We start from the raw sequence: 21845 nt of genomic DNA, 5'->3' as shown, positions 1-21845 counted from the left end.
CCATCCTGGAAAAAAAAATTCTGGCGACCTTAACCTTATGCCAGGAAAAGCCACGCTTTTCCCACCAGTACAAGAAAGTCCTCCACACTTTATGATAGATACAAGTAACTGGCTTACGAGCTTGAACCAGAGTGTCGATAACACTCTCAGAAATCCCTCTCTTGGCTGAGACTAAGCGTTCAATCTCCACAAAGTCAGCCTCAGAGAATTTAGTTTTTGATGAACTAAGGGACCCTGTATCAGCACATCTCTGCGACATGGTAACCTCCACTGAGGAGATGAGGACATCTCCACCAGATCCACACCAGATCCACAAACCACGTCCTTTGCGGCCAAGACGGAGCAATCAGAATCACAGATGCTCACTCCTGCTTGATGCGAGCCACCACAAGAGGGAGAAGCGGTAATGGAGGGAAAATATATACGAGTCTGAACCTCATCAGTTCCACCTAAGGATCCCTCGACCTCGACTCGTACCTGTGTAGCTTGGTATTGAGGTGGGATGCCATGAGATCTCCGGCTTCCATGAAGAGACCATTCCCCTGGGTGAAAGGATTGCCTGCTGAGGAAGTCCGCTTCCCAGTTGTCCACCCCCGGAATGTGAATCGCTGACAGCGTACATTTGTGAGTCTCCACCCACTCTAATATCTGAGATACTTCTCTCATCGCCAAGGAACTAATCGTTCCCTCTGATGGTTGATATAAGCAACCAAGGTTATATTGTCTGAATGGAATCTGATAAGCTGAGACAAACCCAGAAGGCATTAAAGATTGCCCGGAGTTCCAAAAAAAATATTGGGAGGACTCCTCCTGAGTCCGCAGACCTTGTGCCTTCTTGGCACCCAAAACGGCTCCCCAGCTGGAAAGGCTTGCGTCCGTAGTCACAATCTCACAGGACGGTCTTAAAAAGCACGTGCCTTGGGACAGATCATCTGGACAGAAACACCAGGAGAGCAAGTCTCTCTACAGGCTGTCCAGCACGATCTGTTAAGACAGATCTGAATGGTCGCCGTTCCATTGTCTCAGCATGCATAGTTGTAAGGGTCTGAGATGGAATCTGGCAAAGGGAATGATGTCCATACCGGACACCATGAGTCCAATAACCTCCATACACTGAGCCACTGAGGGTCTTGAGGAGGCCTGGAGGGCAAGACATACAGAAGTTAGCTTGCAACATCTCTGATATCTGAGGAATATTCTCATGGATATGGAGTCTATTTTAATTCCCAGAAAATTCACCCTTGTACTAGAGTAAGAGAATTATTTTCCAAGTTTATCTTCCATCCATGTGACCGAAGAAGTTTGAGAAGGGACTCCGAATGTTCTTCTGCTAGACGAAAAGATGGTGCCTGTACCAAGATATCGTCCAAGATATCGTCCAGGTAAGGTGCTACTGCAATACCTTTGTAAATATCCTTGGAGCAGTAGCTCGGCCAAACAGAAGAGCTATGAACTGGAAGTGCTGGTCCAGAAAAGCATACCTCAGGAACTGAAAATGTTCCCTGTGAATCAGGACGTGTAGGTATGTATAAACTGTCCTTCCTCAACCAGAGGAAGGATTGACCGTATTGTCTCTATCTTGAAAGAGGGAACACATTTAGAAACTTGTTTAGGCACTTTAGGTCCAGAATTGGACAAAAAGTTCCCTCCTTCTTTGGAACCACAAAAAGGTTTGAATAAAACCCCAAACCTCTTTCTGCTGTAGGTACTAGGACAATTACTCCTAGAGAGGAGAGATCCCATACGCAACCTAAGAAGGCAGCCCTCTTTTCTGGTCTTGTAGACAGACTGGAAAGTAGGAATCTGCCCCTGGGCGGATGAGACTTGAATCCTATTCTGTATTCTTGAGATACAACTTTCAGGACCAAAGGGTCCTGTACATCCTGGAACCAAGCGTCTGAAAAAAGAGACAGTCTGCACCCTACTAAATCCAATCCCATATCGGGGGCCGCCAATTCATGACGATTTGTTCTTGGCGGGCTTCTTAGTCTGTTTGGACTTATTCCAGGAATGAGGCGGCTTCCAAATACTCTTGGGCTGCTCGGACTTGGAAGAGGACAGCTATCGTTGTGACTTGTCAGCACGAAAGGAACGAAAATTAGACAGTCCCTTAGGCCTATTCTTCTTATACTGTGGTAGGAAGGCATCTTTCCCTCCAGTAACCGTAGAGATAATGGAGTCCAGCCCTAAACCGAATAAAATTGTCCCCTTGAAGGGAAGAGAAAGGAGACTGGAATTATAAGTCATATCCGCAGACCAAGACTTCAACCAGAGAGCCCGGTGGGCTAGAACCGCAAAGACAGCAGCCTTTGCATTTATGCGAATAAATCTGCATATTCGCATCACAGATGAAGGAGTTAGCAATTCTCAGTGCTTTAATTCTCTCCTGAATATCCTCGAGGGGAGTCTCCACCTCAAGCTCCAACAGAGTGACGCACCACTAGGTAGCTGCTCCAGCAACCGTGGCTCCAGCTGCCGCCAGTTGAAATAAAAACCCTGTATGTTGAAACATCTACCTCAGAAAAGTATCCATTTTCTTATCCATAGGCTCTCTAAAAGAAGAACTATTCTCCAGAGGGATAGTAGTATGCTTAGCCAGCGTAGAAAAGGAAATTTATTCTTACCTGATAAATTTATTTCTTTTTCGATACGATGAGTCCACGGATTTCATCCTTACTTGTGGGATTACGCCTCCTGGTCAGCAGGGGGAGGCAAAGAGCTCCACAGCAGAGCTGTATAAATAGCTCCTCCCTTCCCTCCCAACCCAGTCATTCGACCGAAGTTAGGAAGAGAAAGGAAAAGCCAAGGAGCAGAGGTGTCTGAAATTTAACAAAAAGATAATAACCTGTCTCATAGAACAGGGCGGGCCGTGGACTCATCGTATCGAAAAAGAAATAAATTTATCAGGTAATAATAAATTCCCTTTTCTTTTTCAAGATACGATGAGTCCACGGATTTCATCCTTACTTGTGGGATACAATACCAAAGCTATAGTACACGGATGAAACGGGAGGGACAAGACAGGAAACCGGAAGGCACCACTGCTTGAAGAACTTGTCTCCCAAAAACAGCCTCATTTGAGGTAAAGGTATAAAATTTGAAAAATCTGGAAAAAGAATAGCAACCTTGCAAAACTGTTCTACAGAAACCTCATTTCGGAATGTCCATGAGGAAGCAACAGCCCTAGTGGAAGGAGCCGTAACTCTTACAGGAGGCTGCTGACCAGCAGTCATATATGCAACGCGGAAGATACTCCGCAGCCAAACAGAAAAGAAGACTGAAGAAAGTCTTTAATCGCTTGCAAGTAGAACTTCAACGCATGGACTATGTCCAAATTATGTAAGAGACGCTCCTTCTTAGAAGGAGGATTAGGACACAAGGAAGGAACAACAATTTCCTGATTAATATAGATATTGGAAAAAAAACAGATTTGGCACGTAACACTACCTTATCTGAAATAAAAACAAGATAAGGAGATTCACATTGTAAGCCGAAAACTCGGATACTCTGCGAGCAGAAGAAATACCAAAAAAACAAAACTTTCCAAGATAATAACTTAACATCTATGAAATGCATAGGTCCAAACGGAACCCCTTGAATAACTCTAAGAACTAAATTCAAACTCCAAGGAGGAGCAATTGATCTAAACCCAGGCCTGACCCTAGTCAGAGCCCGAGAAAAAGATTGAAACCTCTGCCAGACACTCATGAAATAAAATAGATAAGACAGAAATCTGTCCCTATAAGGAACTTGCCTACAACCCTATCTCCAAACATACTTGGAGAAAATACAAAATCCAGGGAATCCTAACCCTACTCCATGAGCAGGCCTAGGATTTGCACCAAAAAATATATTTATGCCATATTTATGGTAAATCATTCTAGTAACAGGCTGACGTGCCTGGATCAAAGTATCTATGATCGAATCAGACCGAATCAGAAAACCCTCGCTTAGCTAAAGGTAAGCGTGCAATCTCCAAGCAGTTAGCTGCAGAGAAACTAGATACCGATGATGGAAGGGTCCCTGAATGAAAAGATCCTTCCCCAATGGAAGCTTCCACGGTGGCGAAATGACATGTCCACCAGATCTGCATACCAAGTCCTGCGAGACCACGCAGGAGCGAAGAGGATCACCGAAGCCCTCTCCCATTTAACTCGAACAATCACCAGGAGAAGTAGAGCAAATGGAAGAAACACATAAGCTAGTCTGAAAGACCAAGGTACTGCCAAGGCATCCATCCGCTCGCCGGGGGATCCCTGGCCCTGGACCCATATCTCGGAAGCTTGGCATTCTGAAGTCCCCATTCTCCGGGATGAAATGTCTATCTGCTCAGAAAATCCGCCTCCCAGTTTCCACCCCTGGGATGTGGATCGCCGACAGACAACAAGAGCGAGATTCCGCCCACTTAATTATCTTGATTACTTCAGTCATCGCCAAGGAACTCCTTGTCCCCCTTGAAGATAGATGCAAGCCACAGTCGAAATGTTATCAGACTGGAATCTGAAAAAAGTAGCCGAAGCCAACTGAAGCCAAGCAAGAAGCGCATTGAATAGTGCTCTCCAATTTAGGATATAGATGGGAAGGAGCGATCCATACACCCTAGGCCCTCAGGGAGTTCCAGACAGCTCCCCATCCTACCAGGCTGGCGGAATCATGTCCCTTGGGATAGATGATCCAGCGACAACCACCATAGAAGTGAGCCCCTTGTATTCCGATATAGCTTTCTGTGCGAAGACAAATTTGAATAATCTCCATTCCACTGTCTGAGCATATTCAATAGCTGAGGCCTGAGATGAACCCGAGCAAACGGAAAGATGTTCATCGCCGCTACCATCCATTCAATTACCTCCAGGCACTGAGAGACTAACGGACGAGCAGTGGTCTGAAGGGCTCGGCAGGTATTCAGAATCTGTAATCTTCTCAACCCCGTCAAAAAGATTTTCATGGATAGAGAGTAGATTAGAGTTCCCAATAAAGGTAGACTGTGGAACTAGCAAACTCTCTTCCAGAATTACCATCCACCCAAGAACCCTCAGGAAGGATAGAGCAATGTTGGTATGAAACATTGCCGGCTGAGAAAACGACACCTGGATCAGATTATCATTCAGATAAGATGTCACTGCAATGCCCCGTGGTCTTAGAACCGCCAACAGAGCCCACAGAACCTATGTGAAAATACAGGGTGTCGTGGCCAGACCGAAGGCAGAGCCACGAACTGAAAATGTTTGTCTAGAAAGGCAAACCTCAGGAACTTGTAACGATCTCTGTGGATAGGAACATGATATATGCATCCTTCAGACTCTTGAGATATAAGATAGGTCCGAAAGTTCCCTCCTTTTTTGGGAACCACGAACAGATGTCAATAAACCACTGTCCCTGTTCCCTAATTGGAACGGAACAAAGTACTCCCATGAAGGAGTTAAAAAGCGTAAGGACGCCTCTCTCTTATCTGGTCTACAGATAATCGAAAAAGAAACAACCTTCCTCTAGAGGAAGAATTTTCGAATTCCAGCTTGTATCCCTGAGACGCTATTTCCCAGGGATCCTGAACATCTCCTATCCAAGCCTGGATGAAAAAAAGAGTCTACCCCCTACTAGATCCCGTCCCGAATCGGAGGCCAACCCTTCATGACAACTAGGGAGCAGCAGCCGGCTTCTTGGATTTCCTTGTTCCAAGACTGGTGTGCTCCAGGTAGATTTGGTATGCGTATATTACCTTCCTTAGGAGAAAAGGAAAAGGGAAGGGGGGTACCCTGAAAATTTCGAAAGGCACGGAAATTACTCTGTCGCCCCCTCTAATTGGATCTCTGATCCCGATGGAGGAAATGACTCTTAGGCCCGAACAGGGTCCTCCCCTTGGGAAGGAATAGCCTAAACCTTAGATCGTATATGACACGGCCACAGACCAAGATTTCAAACATAAGGCTCCTCGTGCTAAGACGGAAAATCCCGAACTCTTAGTATCACTAACACAGGCAAAGAGAATGACTGGGTTGGGAGGGAAGGGAGGAGCTATTTATACAGCTCTGCTGTGGAGCTCTTTGCCTCCTCCTGCTGACCAGGAGGCGTAATCCCACAAGTAAGGATGAAATCCATGGACTCATTGTATCTTGAAAAAGAAATAGCACCACCTTAGGGATGGAGCCCCACAAATCTAATTGAGAGTCGGGGAGCGGGAATACAATATTAAAAGAAGACGAGAGGGGGAAAAAGAAGTTCCTACTGTTTACCATTCGTTACTAATAATGTTCGCCATCTTAACTGGCACAGGAAAAGTCAGAGGGTCCTTCCTTTGCTCATAAACCCTGTCTAATTTAGGGATCTTAGGTTCCTTAGGAAGTTTAGCCTCTGGAACCTCTAGTGTCGACAGAACCTCCTTTAATAAAAAACGTAGATTTCAAATCTAAAGGAGGGTTCCTCCGCTGAAGGAGGTTTAGAAACTGAAGTCTCTGACTCAGAAAGTTCACCCTCTGAAGCTACAGAGGTTAACTCAACCTCGGATAGCTTTGATATAGTAGCTAAATCCGACGGATATTTAGATAACTCTAGGTCAGGAGAACTATGTTTAACCCTTATCTTGCGTTTGTTAGCGCGAGGTAAGGCACACAGGGCCGCAGACACCACTGATTGTAACTACGCGGTAAAATCCGCTAGAAAAAGGCCCTCTCCAGATGAAGGATTAGTTGAGCCGTGGGGAACTGCATGTGGAGTGGGCCCCAAGGCAGAACATAGTGCGATCTGCGATAATATCGCAGAAAGTGGAGCCTGCCTGCAGAAAGAATGGCCAGTTCTGTTAAGCACATCATTTTCTTCAACAGCTTTTTTTTTTTTTTTTTATTATTATTATTGCGCATAGCAACCGGCACATTTTTACTTTCACATTATTGGCTGCTGCTCATGAAATTGATACATTTTATTAGATGCTTTGCTTATAACTTAAATTTGTTACTTTAGCCGCCAGAACTGCTTCTGCGACTGAGGTAAGTGTGCAGCCAGGGATGCGCGTTAATAATAGCAGAAAAACCCTTGTAGTGTAACCCTTCTCCTCCCCGGCTCAAAGTGTTAATAGCACCGCACAGGGAAAAAAAGTGTTATCCCTGCTGCGGTCTGCTTGTGAAGACTGTTAGATTAAAAGTGATGTGTGTGGACGGAGTTTTGGGAATTGCCGTTTCCCACTTTTGATAATTAATCACAATTGCCAAATTAGACTAGACACACAACCAACCGGTATTAGCTTTCACAGTAGTGTTGTAAAAAAAAGAACATGAAGGCTGAAGCTAGCACTGTTTAAAATTGAGGCGGTCCCCACTCTCTACTGAAGCCCGCACCCAGGCTGTAAACATTTTTTTGTAAATGTGAGCGCAGCCTTCATGTTCTTTTTTTTACAACACTACTGTGAAAGCTTATACCGGTTGGTTGTGTGTCTTGTCTAATCTGGCAATTGTGATTGATTATCAAAAGTGGGAATCGGCATTCCCAAAACTCCGCCCACACACATTAATTTTAATCTAACAGTCTTCACAAGCAGACCGCAGCAGGGATAACACTTTTTTTCCCTGTGCGGTGCTATTAACACTTTGAGCGGGGAGGAGAAGGGTTACAATACAGCGGTTGTCCATAGCGCGACACTGGAGTGCTATGTTTTCTGTGTGGTATCATAAAGCATATAAAGTCACAGGCAGCAGATGTATTATATACCCCCTGGGGCTGTTTGTATGTTTTAACCTTTACAAACAGCCCCAGGGGTATATAATACATCTGCTGCCTGTGACTTTATATGGTTTATGATATCACACAGAAAACATAGCACTCCAGTGTCGCGCTATGGAGGGAGGGGCGAGTGTCAGTGTGCAGGAGCAGAACACCAGTACGTGAGAGACATTTACAGATCCCCCCCAGCTGCCTTTTCTGCAAACACTTGTAAACCTTCTCCTCCCCGGCTCAAAGTGTTAATAGCACCGCAAAGGGAAAAAAAGTGTTATCCCTGCTGCGGTCTGCTTGTGAAGACTGTTAGATTAAAAGTGATGTGTGTGGGCGGAGTTTTGGGAATGCCGATTCCCACTTTTGATAATTAATCACAATTGCCAGATTAGACTAGACACACAACCAACCGGTATAAGCTTTCACAGTAGTGTTGTAAAAAAAAGAACATGAAGGCTACGCTCACATTCACAAAAAAATGTTTACAGTCTGGGTGCGGGCTTAAGTAGAGAGGTGGGGACCGCCTCAGTTTTAAGCAGTGCTAGCTTCAGCCTTCATGTTCTTTTTTTTACAACACTACTGTGAAAGCTAATACCGGTTGGTTGTGTGTCTAGTCTAATCTGGCAATTGTGATTAATTATCAAAAGTGGGAATCGGCATTCCCAAAACTCCGCCCACACACATCACTTTTAATCTAACAGTCTTCACAAGCAGACCGCAGCAGGGATAACACTTTTTTCCCTTTGCGGTGCTATTAACACTTTGAGCCGGGGAGGAGAAGGGTTACAAGTGTTTGCAGAAAAGGCAGCTGGGGGGGATCTGTAAATGTCTCTCACGTACTGGTGTTCTGCTCCTGCACACTGACACTCGCCCCTCCCTCCATAGCGCGACACTGGAGTGCTATGTTTTCTGTGTGATATCATAAACCATATAAAGTCACAGGCAGCAGATGTATTATATACCCCCTGGGGCTGTTTGTAAAGGTTAAAACATACATGATACAACTATAATGAAATGATGCCAAAGTCAGAGCAAAGCATCAACGGAAACAGACTATATTTAAATTGCAGTTTAGTTATATTATTGTTAAGTATAACACTGGTATATTAGGGGGGTATGCATGAAGAGAGTAGACCAGGGTGATATTGATATGCAGGGGGGTATGCATGAAGAGAGTAGACCAGGGTGATATTGATATGCAGGGGGTATGCATGAAGAGACCAGGGTGATATTGATATGCAGGGGGGTACGCATGAAGAGACCAGGGTGATATTGATATGCAGGGGGGGGTATGCATGAAGAGACCAGGGTGATATTGATATGAAGGGGAGTATGCATGAAGAGACCAGGGTGATATTGATATGCAGGGGGGTATGCATGAAGAGACCAGGGTGATATTGATATGAAGGGGAGTATGCATGAAGAGACCAGGGTGATATTGATATGAAGGGGGTATGCATGAAGAGACCATGGTGATATTGATATGCAGGGGGGTATGCATGAAGAGACCATGGTGATATTGATATGCAGGGGGGTATGCATGAAGAGACCATGGTGATATTGATATGCAGGGGGGTATGCATGAAGAGACCAGGGTGATATTGATATGAAGGGGAGTATGCATGAAGAGACCATAGTGATATTGATATGAAGGGGGTATGTATGAAGAGACCATGGTGATATTGATATGAGGGGGGGTATGCATGAAGAGACCAGGGTGATATTGATATGAAGGGGAGTATGCATGAAGAGACCATGGTGATATTGATATGCAGGGGGGGGTATGCATGAAGAGACCAGGGTGATATTGATATGAAGGGGAGTATGCATGAAGAGACCAGGGTGATATTGATATGAAGGGGGTATGCATGAAGAGACGATGGTGATATTGATATGCAGGGGGGTATGCATGAAGAGACCATGGTGATATTGATATGCAGGAGGGTATGCATGAAGAGACCAGGGTGATATTGATATGAAGGGGGTATGCATGAAGAGACCATGGTGATATTGATATGCAGGGGGGTATGCATGAAGAGACCATGGTGATATTGATATGCAGGGGGGTATGCATGAAGAGACCATGGTGATATTGATATGCAGGGGGGTATGCATGAAGAGACCATGGTGATATTGATATGCAGGGGGGTATGCATGAAGAGACCATGGTGATATTGATATGCAGGGGGGTATGCATGAAGAGACCAGGGTGATATTGATATGCAGGGGGGTATGCATGAAGAGACCATAGTGATATTGATATGCAGGGGGGTATGCATGAAGAGACCATGGTGATATTGATATGCAGGGGGGTATGCATGAAGAGACCAGGGTGATATTGATATGCAGGGGGGTATGCATGAAGAGACCATGGTGATATTGATATGCAGGGGGGTATGCATGAAGAGACCAGGGTGATATTGATATGAAGGGGGTATGCATGAAGAGACCATGGTGATATTGATATGAAGGGGGTATGCATGAAGAGACCAGGGTGATATTGATATGAAGGGGGGTATGCATGAAGAGACCATGGTGATATTGATATGAAGGGGGTATGCATGAAGAGACCATGGTGATATTGATATGAAGGGGGTATGCATGAAGAGACCAGGGTGATATTGATATGCAGGGGGGTATGCATGAAGAGACCAGGGTGATATTGATATGCAGGGGGGTATGCATGAAGAGACCATGGTGATATTGATATGCAGGGGGGTATGCATGAAGAGACCATGGTGATATTGATATGAAGGGGAGTATGCATGAAGAGACCATGGTGATATTGATATGAAGGGGAGTATGCATGAAGAGACCATGGTGATATTGATATGCAGGGGGGTATGCATGAAGAGACCAGGGTGATATTGATATGAAGGGGAGTATGCATGAAGAGACCAGGGTGATATTGATATGCAGGGGGTATGCATGAAGAGACCAGGGTGATATTGATATGAAGGGGGTATGCATGAAGAGACCATGGTGATATTGATATGCAGGGGGGTATGCATGAAGAGACCAGGGTGATATTGATATGCAGGGGGGTATGCATGAAGAGACCAGGGTGATATTGACATGCAGGGGGGTATGCATGAAGAGACCATAGTGAAGTGATTTCTATTTCAAAATGACCTGCAGAAAATTTTTAACTAAAAAAAATCTCATCGCAGAAAGTGAAAAAAAGTTCTGCTTCTGGGGGAGTGGGTAATGTAGAAAGGGTAGTAATTTCTCGGGACCCAGATTCCTGAGAAGTAGACGGCTCAGAAGGGCTAATAGCGCTATGAGTATTAGCAGGCTTGTCTCCCTTCTTAGACTTTATAACAGTGTTTAGGCAAATGGAACAAAATTGAGCAGGCGGGCAAACCACAGCCTCCTCACAATATAAACAGGAATAATTAATCAGTACAGAAGGAGCAGAACCTTCTAATGTAGTATCAGAGTCCTCCATAGCTTTGTATATACCCACAGAAGGACAAACAAAAAGAAACACTTTTATTTAAATAAAAACGGCACCTTAATACTCCCAATGGCTGGGGCACTCACCACCTCCTAGACCCAGACAGCTAACAGTGAAAATGCTCTCCTCAGGAATGATGTCTGCAGCAGGATCTTAGGAAATTAAAGACACCGCACCCGGTCATGGGGTGCGTTAGACAGGACTTCCCCTGCTATGAAAAAGGGTGGTAAGCTATTATGAGTTGCGCAGCACTTCAAAAACGAAAGTGAAACCTGTTTGTTCCAAGCCAAAAAACACAGTCTATGAGCCCAAAAAACTCTCACTTTAAGCAGATATAAATCCCTAAGCTGTTCAAATAATCTGCATGAAGGAGATATTAACCCTTGATCCTATTGAGGTATAAAGGAGCCACACTGTGACCCTGTATAGCATTTTAAAGTGTGTGTATATATATATATATATATATATATATATATTTATTTTTATTTTTTTTTTTCAGAAGAAAAGGGTTTTCGTGATGTGAGCTATACCTAGGTATAGGCCACACTGGAGGCGCAAAGAATATGTTACCACCTAAACGAGATAAGCTGCTGGAGTGAACGGAGCAGTATGGTCACACTACCCTTACAGGTGAACAGACAGTGTTAATATGAGCAAAACAAAGAGTTGTTCACTTCACAGCGCTGATCTCACAATATATAGTGTACTGTTTCAGTACACCTAATGTAACAAAAGTAATTGCGTGAATGTATTTAACAATAATTCCTAAAAAGTGCACATCGCTACAATGTATATATACACTAGATAGGAAATGACCCGTCTAATTAAATGTTAACAACTAGTTTCAATATTGCGGTGGATAATGAAGAGAGAATATTTAGTTCCCAAATATGTTGATCGAGTCTTAAATAAGCAAGGGTGTTCTATCTTCAAAAATGAACGTTCAGTCTTGCAAACATAAAATTACAGCAATCCCAAAATGGTTTCACAGGCTACTCACAATGGGTGACCTCAATCATATGAGGTAAGGAACGGGCGTTGTTGATGTGCCAGGCCCCAGCACTGATCCTCCAGTAGCAAGCTTGTGATCCTGTGCGTTGTCCTGGATAGATTTTCTGTTTGTCAGTTGGAGCCACAGAGCGTAGTTTAATTCAATTCTCTCCACTTCCCGGGTTCTCCAATGTTGTTGTCAGCAACCGCTCTATGTTTCTTTGATAACTCCAACGTATTATGTAGAAGAAACAAACACGGCACATAGCATAATACTGTTTAAAAACAGAATTTATGCTTACCTGATAAATTACTTTCTCCAACGGTGTGTCCGGTCCACGGCGTCATCCTTACTTGTGGGATATTCTCTTCCCCAACAGGAAATGGCAAAGAGTCCCAGCAAAGCTGGTCACATGATCCCTCCTAGGCTCCGCCCACCCCAGTCATTCGACCGACAGACAGGAGGAAATATATATAGGAGAAACCATATGATACCGTGGTGACTGTAGTTAGAGAAAATAATTCATTAGACCTGATTAAAAAACCAGGGCGGGCCGTGGACCGGACACACCGTTTGAGAAAGTAATTTATCAGGTAAGCATAAATTCTGTTTTCTCCAACATTGGTGTGTCCGGTCCACGGCATCATCCTTACTTGTGGGAACCAATACCAAAGCTTTAGGACACGGATGAAGGGAGGGAGCAAATCAGGTCACCTAAATGGAAGGCACCACGGCTTGCAAAACCTTTCTCCCAAAAATAGCCTCCGAAGAAGCAAAAGTATCAAATTTGTAAAATTTGGCAAAAGTGTGCAGTGAAGACCAAGTCGCTGCCTTACATATCTGGTCAACAGAAGCCTCATTCTTGAAGGCCCATGTGGAAGCCACAGCCCTAGTGGAGTGAGCTGTGATTCTTTCAGGAGGCTGCCGTCCGGCAGTCTCATAAGCCAATCGGATAATGCTTTTAAGCCAAAAGGAAAGAGAGGTAGAAGTCGCTTTTTGACCTCTCCTTTTACCAGAATAAACAACAAACAAGGAAGATGTTTGTCTGAAATCTTTAGTAGCCTCTAAATAGAATTTTAGAGCACGGACTACGTCCAAATTGTGTAACAAACGTTCCTTCTTTGAAACTGGATTTGGACACAAAGAAGGTACAACTATCTCCTGGTTAATATTTTTGTTGGAAACAACTTTCGGAAGAAAACCAGGCTTAGTACGCAAAACCACCTTATCTGCATGGAACACCAGATAGGGCAGAGAACACTGCAGAGCAGATAACTCTGAAACTCTTCTAGCAGAAGAAATTGCAACCAAAAACAAAACTTTCCAAGATAATAACTTAATATCTACGGAATGTAAGGGTTCAAACGGAACCCCTTGAAGAGCTGAAAGAACTAGATTTAGACTCCAGGGAGGAGTCAAAGGTCTGTAAACAGGCTTGATCCTAACCAGAGCCTGAACAAATGCTTGAACATCTGGCACAGCTGCCAGTCTTTTGTGAAGTAAAACAGATAAAGCAGAGATCTGTCCCTTCAGAGAACTTGCAGATAATCCTTTCTCCAAACCTTCTTGTAGAAAGGATAGAATCTTGGAATTTTTATCTTGTTCCATGGGAATCCTTTAGATTCACACCAACAGATATATTTTTTCCATATTTTATGGTAAATTTTTCTAGTTACAGGCTTTCTAGCCTGAATCAGAGTATCTATCACAGAATCTGAAAACCCACGCTTTGATAAAATCAAGCGTTCAATCTCCAAGCCGTCAGTTGGAGGGAAACCAGATTCGGATGTTCGAATGGACCCTGAACAAGAAGGTCCTGTCTCAAAGGTAGCTTCCATGGTGGAGCCGATGACATATTCACCAGGTCTGCATACCAAGTCCTGCGTGGCCACGCAGGAGCTATCAAGATCACCGAGGCCCTCTCCTGATTGATCCTGGCTACCAGCCTGGGGATGAGAGGAAACGGTGGGAATACATAAGCTAGGTTGAAGGTCCAAGGTGCTACTAGTGCATCTACTAGGGTCGCCTTGGGATCCCTGGATCTGGACCCGTAGCAAGGAACCTTGAAGTTCTGACGAGACGCCATCAGATCCATGTCTGGAATGCCCCATAATTGAGTTATTTGGGCAAAGATTTGCGGATGGAGTTCCCACTCCCCCGGATGGAATGTCTGACGACTCAGAAAATCCGCTTCCCAATTTTCCACTCCTGGGATGTGGATCGCAGACAAGTGGCAGGAGTGATCCTCCGCCCATTGAATTATCTTGGTCACTTCTTTCATCGCCAGGGAAGTCCTTGTTCCCCCCAGATGATTGATATATGCAACGGTCGTCATGTTGTCTGACTGAAACCTTATGAATTTGGCCTTTGATAGTTGAGGCCAAGCTCTGAGAGCATTGAATATCGCTCTCAGTTCCAGAATGTTTATCGGGAGAAGAGACTCTTCCCGAGACCATAGACCCTGAGCTTTCAGGGATTCCCAGACCGCGCCCCAGCCCACTAGGCTGGCGTCGGTCGTGACAATGACCCACTCTGGTCTGCGGAAGCTCATTCCCTGTGACAGATTGTCCAGGGTCAGCCACCAACGGAGTGAATCTCTGGTCTTTTGATCTACTTGAATCGTCGGAGACAAGTCTGTATAATCCCCATTCCACTGTCTGAGCATGCACAGTTGTAATGGTCTTAGATGAATTTGTGCAAAAGGAACTATGTCCATTGTTGCAACCATCAATCCTATTACTTCCATGCACTGCGCTATGGAAGGACGAGGAACAGAATGAAGTACTTGACAAGAGCTTAGAAGTTTTGATTTTCTGACCTCTGTCAGAAAAATCCTCATTTCTAAGGAATCTATTATTGTTCCCAAGAAGGGAACTCTTGTTGACGGTGACAGAGAACTTTTTTCTTTGTTCACCTTCCATCCGTGAGATCTGAGAAAGGCTAGGACGATGTCCGTATGAGCCTTTGCTTTTGACAGGGACGACGCTTGAATCAGGATGTCGTCCAAGTAAGGTACTACTGCAATGCCCCTTGGTCTTAGAACCGCTAGAAGGGACCCTAGTACCTTTGTGAAAATCCTTGGAGCAGTGGCTAATCCAAATGGAAGTGCCATAAACTGGTAATGCTTGTCCAGAAAAGCGAACCTTAGGAACTGATGATGTTCCTTGTGGATAGGAATATGTAGGTACGCATCCTTTAAATCCACGGTAGTCATAAATTGATTTTCCTGGATAGTAGGTAGGATCGTTCGAATAGTTTCCATTTTGAACGATGGTACCCTGAGAAATTTGTTTAGGATCTTTAGATCCAAAATTGGTCTGAATTTCCCTCTTTTTTGGGAACTATGAACAGATTGGAATAAATTCCCATTCCTTGTTCTCTTATTGGAACTGGATGTATCACTCCCATCTTTAACAGGTCTTCTACACAATGTAAGAATGCCTGTCTCTTTATTTTGTTTGAAGGTAATTGAGACCTGTGGAACCTTCCCCTTGGGGGTAGTTCCTTGAATTCCAGGAGATAACCTTGAGAAACTATTTCTAGCGCCCAAGGATCCTGAACATCTCTTGTCCAAGCCTGAGCAAAGAGAGAAAGTCTGCCCCCCACTAGATCCGGTCCCGGATCGGGGGCTATCCCTTCATGCTGTTTTGGTAGCAGTGGTAGGCTTCTTGGCCTGCTTACCCTTGTTCCAGCCTTGCATTGGTTTCCAGGCTGGTTTGGGTTGTGAAGTATTACCCTCTTGCTTAGAGGATACAGAATTAGAGACTGGTCCGTTTCTGCGAAAGGGACGAAAATTAGGCTTATTATTAGCCTTAAAAGACCTATCCTGTGGGAGGGCGTGGCCCTTTCCCCCAGTGATGTCTGAAATAATCTCTTTCAAATCAGGTCCAAATAATGTTTTACCTTTGAAAGGAATGTTAAGCAATTTTGTCTTGGAAGACACATCCGCTGACCAAGACTTTAGCCAAAGCACTCTGCGCGCCACGACAGCAAACCCTGAATTTTTCGCCGCTAATCTAGCTAATTGCAAAGCGGCATCTAAAACAAAAGAGTTAGCCAATTTAAGTGCTTGAACTCTGTCCATAACCTCCTCATACGAAGATTCTTTACTGAGCGATTTTTCTAGTTCCTCGAACCAGAAACACGCTGCCGTAGTGACAGGAACAATGCATGAAATTGGTTGTAGAAGGTAACCTTGCTGTACAAAAATCTTTTTAAGCAAACCCTCTAATTTCTTATCCATAGGATCTTTGAAAGCACAACTATCTTCGATAGGAATAGTAGTGCGTTTGTTTAGAGTAGAAACCGCCCCCTCGACCTTGGGGACTGTCTGCCATAAGTCCTTTCTGGGGTCGACTATAGGAAATAATTTCTTAAATATAGGGGGGGGAACAAAAGGTATGCCGGGCCTTTCCCACTCTTTATTTACTATGTCCGCCACCCGCTTGGGTATAGGAAAAGCGTCGGGGGGCACCGGAACCTCTAGGAACTTGTCCATCTTACATAATTTCTCTGGAATGACCAAATTGTCACAATCATCCAGAGTAGATAACACCTCCTTAAGCAGTGCGCGGAGATGTTCTAATTTAAATTTAAATGTCACAACATCAGGTTCAGCTTGATGAGAAATTTTTCCTGAATCTGAAATTTCTCCATCAGACAAAACCTCCCTCATGGCCCCTTGAGATTGGTGTGAGGGTATGTCAGAACAGTTATCATCAGCGTCCTCTTGCTCTTCAGTGTTTAAAACAGAGCAATCGCGCTTTCTCTGATAAGTAGGCATTTTGGATAAAAGATTTGCTATGGAGTTATCCATTACAGCCGTTAATTGTTGCATGGTAATAAGTATTGGCACACTAGATGTACTAGGGGCCTCCTGTGTGGGCATAACTGGTGTAGACACAGTAGGGGATGATGTAGTATCATGTTTACTCCCCTCATTTGAGGAATCATCTTGGGCAATATCATTATCTGTTGCATTACTGTCCTTACTTTGTTTGGACACTATGGCACAATTATCACATAAATTTAAATGGGGAGACACATTGGCTTTCATACATATAGAACATAGCTTATCTGATGGTACAGACATGTTAAACAGGCTTAAACTTGTCAACAAAGCACAAAAAACGTTTTAAAATAAAACCGTTACTGTCACTTTAAATTTCAAACTGAAAACACTTTATTACTGAATATGTGAAAAAGTATGAAGGAATTGTTCAAAATTCACCAAAATTTCACCACAGTGTCTTAAAGCATTAAAAGTATTGCACACCAAATTTCAGAGCTTTAACCCTTAAATTAACAGAACCAGAGCCGTTTTTACATTTAACCCCTATACAGTCCCAGAATGAGGCTCTGTCTATAACTAGAAAGGCCCCCATCTGAAAAAGGTGTCCAACACAGTGCCTGCCGTTTTTCTAAACGTTCCCCAAGATTATAATACCAATAATTAGTTAGAATCTGCATAATATGCCTAGTAAAGCAATTGTTTTAGCCCAGAAAAATGTCTACCAGTTTTTAAGCCCTTTTTGAAGCCCTTTATTCTTTTATGTTTAACTAAGAAAATGGCTTACCGGTCCCCATGAGGGGAAATGACAGCCTTCCAGCATTACATGGTCTTGTTAGAAATATGGCTAGTCATACCTTAAGCAGAAAAGTCTGTAACTGTTTCCCCCAACTGAAGTTACTTCATCTCAACAGTCCTGTGTGGAAACAGCAATCGATTTTAGTTACTGTCTGCTAAAAATCATCTTCCTCTTACAAACAGAAATCTTCATCCTTTTCTGTTTCAGAGTAAATAGTACATACCAGCACTATTTTAAAATAACAAACACTTGATAGAAGAATAAAACTACATTTAAACACCAAAAAACTCTTAACCATCTCCGTGGAGATGTTGCCTGTGCAACGGCAAAGAGAATGACTGGGGTGGGCGGAGCCTAGGAGGGATCATGTGACCAGCTTTGCTGGGACTCTTTGCCATTTCCTGTTGGGGAAGAGAATATCCCACAAGTAAGGATGACGCCGTGGACCGGACACACCAATGTTGGAGAAAGGTAACACGAATTTATTTACAGCACAAGAATGATACTCACAAACGAGACCTCAGTTAGTATGAGGTATCAACATAGCATCTCACTAAAAGGACCGTCGTCCCACACTGTGATAAAAGTTTCCACTTCAGTAATAAGTGGTATACATAAAAAAGTCTTTAAGGATGAGCAGCCAGATTCAACACTCAGCCTTACGCGTTTCAAAGTTTAAAACTTCTTCCTCTAAAAAAGTCTTTAAGGATGAGCAGCCAGATTCAACACTCAGCCTTACGCGTTTCAAAGTTTAAAACTTCTTCCTCTGAGGAAGAAGTTTTAAACTTTGAAACGCGTAAGGCTGAGTGTTGAATCTGGCTGCTCATCCTTAAAGACTTTTTTATGTATACCACTTATTACTGAAGTGGAAACTTTTATTACAGTGTGGGACGACGGTCCTTTTAGTGAGATGCTATGTTGATACCTCATACTAACTGAGGTCTCGTTTGTGAGTATCATTCTTGTGCTGTAAATAAATTTGTGTTACCTTTTAAACAGTATTATGCTATGTGCCGTGTTTGTTTCTTCTACATAATACGTTGGAGTTATCAAAGAAACATAGAACGGTTGCTGACAACAACATTGGAGAACCCGGGAAGTGGAGAGAATTGAATTAAACTACGCTCTGTGGCTCCAACTGACAAACAGAAAATCTATCCAGGACAACGCACAGGATCACAAGCTTGCTACTGGAGGATCAGTTCTGGGGCCTGGCACATCAACAACGCCCGTTCCTTACCTCATATGATTGAGGTCACCCATTGTGAGTAGCCTGTGAAACCATTTTGGGATTGCTGTAATTTTATGTTTGCAAGACTGAACGTTCATTTTTGAAGATAGAACACCCTTGCTTATTTAAGACTCGATCAACATATTTGGGAACTAAATATTCTCTCTTCATTATCCACCGCAATATTGAAACTAGTTGTTAACATTTAATTAGACGGGTCATTTCCTATCTAGTGTATATATACATTGTAGCGATGTGCACTTTTTAGGAATTATTGTTAAATACATTCACGCAATTACTTTTGTTACATTAGGTGTACTGAAACAGTACACTATATATTGTGAGATCAGCGCTGTGAAGTGAACAACTCTTTGTTTTGCTCATATATATATATATATATATATATATATATATATATTAAAAAAAACGGTCTTACCCTCCAGGATCCATGCTGTGGAACAGGCACAACCTCTCAAGTGTGACAGTCTTGCAGCAGCACTTCTGACATGGACTTGAGTGTGTAACAGCAAGCAGTGAAACTTGTCAACACTGATTGCTCATTAGCTGTTAGCGACAGTCTGGATGGGTTCGCAGAAAAACTTTCCCTGCATCTCCAGACTCTAACTTTCATCAATACTCTCACTGAGAGGTTGACATGATTACTTAAAACTCCAGTCCTTTCTTGAAGGGAACATACCCATTACAGGATTATCCAAATCTTCTGACACTGCTCTGCCACCTCCTATAGTGACGAAAGGCAAAGAATGACTGGGGGCAAGTGGGAGTGATATTTAAGCCTTTGGCTGGGATGTCTTTGCCTCCTCCTGGTGGCCAGGTGTAGTATTTCCCAACAGTAAGGAATGAAGTTGTGGACTCTCCCTGCCTTATGGAAGGAAATAAGCGTCTTTGTAAACTTTAATTATTTAAAAAGTGTCCCTGTTTTTAAGATTATTATTTGATACTGGGATTAAATTTGTTAAAGTTTACAATCACTTTAATATAACAGTGTTGGTTATGCTAATTTGGGGAATGGGTAATAAAAGGAATATTCTATCTTTTTAAACAATAAACATTTTCAAGTAGACTGTCCCTTTAAGTGAATAGACTAGTTAAACAGGAAGTCAGATTTACTCATGTTCAGAACTAAGATAAATAAGTCTGCGAGTAGTATATATTACTATATATAATGGTTCATTACCTCGGCTTCTGAGATAACACAACGAGTTGTAACTCCAACAGTGTATATACCTCCATTAGCATCTTCATGAATTTTGATGTTTGACTTTTTATTCCTGGCATCAATATCCCTTGTTGTATCAAACAAGTCAAGAACTTCTTCATTATAAAGCTAGAAAATAACCACATATGTAAATAACATTAACAGAAGCCAAAATAATCTTTTATTTATTTACAAAAACATAAGTAATGTCACTATAACAAACTCTATTATGGGAAAAAAGTACACTTACACTCATAACACCATCCAATAAAAACTATTAAAAAAAAACAAAATTTATGCTTACCTGATAAATTTATTTCTCTTGTGGTGTATCCAGTCCACGGGTCATCCATTACTTGTGGGATATTCTCCTTCCCAACAGGAAGCTGCAAGAGGACACCCACAGCAGAGCTGTCTATATAGCTCCTCCCCTAACTGCCACCCCCAGTCATTCGACCGAAGACGAGCAAGAAAAAAAAGGAGAAACTATAGGGTGCAGTGGTGACTGTAGTTTAAAAAAAAAAAACAAAAAAAAAAAACACCTGCCTTAAAATGACAGGGCGGGCCGTGGACTGGATACACCACAAGAGAAATAAATTTATCAGGTAAGCATAAATTTTGTTTTCTCTTGTAAAAGGTGTATCCAGTCCACGGGTTCATCCATTACTTGTGGGATACCAATACCAAAGCTTTAGGACACGGATGAAGGGAGGGACAAGGCAGGAACTTAAAAGGAAGGCAGCACTGCCTGTAAGACCTTTCTCCCAAAAATAGCCTCCGAAGAAGCAAAAGTATCAAATTTATAGAATTTAGAAAAGGTATGAAGCGAAGACCAAGTCGCCGCCTTACAAATCTGTTCAACAGAGGCCTCATGTTTAAAAGCCCATGTGGAAGCTACTGCTCTAGTAGAATGAGCTTTAATTCTTTCAGGAGGCTGCTGGCCAGCAGTCTCATAAGCTAAGCGTATTATACTTCTTAGCCAAAAAGAAAGAGAAGTTGCCGAAGCCTTTTGGTCTCTCCTCTGTCCAGAGTAGACAACAAACAAAGCAGATGTTTGACGAAAATCCTTCGTAGCTTGTAAATAAAACTTTAAAGCACGAACCACATCAAGATTGTGTAATAGACGTTCCTTCTTTGAAGAAGGATTAGGACATAGTGAAGGAACAACAATCTCCTGATTGATATTCTTATTAGATACCACCTTAGGAAGAAACCCAGGTTTGGTACGTAACACTACCTTATCTGCATGGAAAATCAGATAAGGGGAATCACATTGTATAGCTGATAACTCTGAAACTCTTCGAGCCGAGGAGATAGCTACAAAAAACAGAACTTTCCAAGATAAAAGCTTAATATCTATGGAATGCAAAGGTTCAAACGGAACCCCTTGAAGAACTTTAAGAACTAAATTTAAACTCCATGGCGGAGCAACAGGTTTAAACACAGGCTTGATTCTAACTAAAGCCTGACAAAACGCCTGAACGTCTGGAACCTCAGCCAGACGTTTGTGCAAAAGAATAGACAGAGCAGAAATCTGTCCCTTTAAGGAACTAGCTGACAAACCCTTCTCCAATCCTTCTTGGAGAAAAGATAATATCCTAGGAATCCTGACCTTACTCCATGAGTAACCCTTGGATTCACACCAATGAAGATATTTA

The 21845-nt window shown here is 43.0% G+C and overlaps 1 protein-coding gene across 4 annotated transcripts in view; it reads right to left on the bottom strand.

Annotated features, from left to right (window-relative positions):
* The window catches only part of KIF21A (kinesin family member 21A), a 537130-nt gene that overhangs the window by 325000 nt on the left and 190285 nt on the right, over positions 1 to 21845 (bottom strand). For all 4 annotated transcript variants that reach the window (XM_053716595.1, XM_053716597.1, XM_053716596.1 and 1 more), the window contains exon 4: positions 20167 to 20316. In XM_053716595.1, coding sequence (XP_053572570.1) covers positions 20167 to 20316 — 150 coding nt within the window. The remainder of the gene's footprint in view (positions 1 to 20166; positions 20317 to 21845) is intronic.

This window comes from Bombina bombina, chromosome 6 (genome assembly GCF_027579735.1).
Source record: "Bombina bombina isolate aBomBom1 chromosome 6, aBomBom1.pri, whole genome shotgun sequence".
Lineage (NCBI taxonomy): Eukaryota > Metazoa > Chordata > Amphibia > Anura > Bombinatoridae > Bombina > Bombina bombina.
The sequence above is the reverse complement of the archived record's forward strand: the minus strand, read 5'-3'. Positions and strand labels throughout refer to the sequence as shown.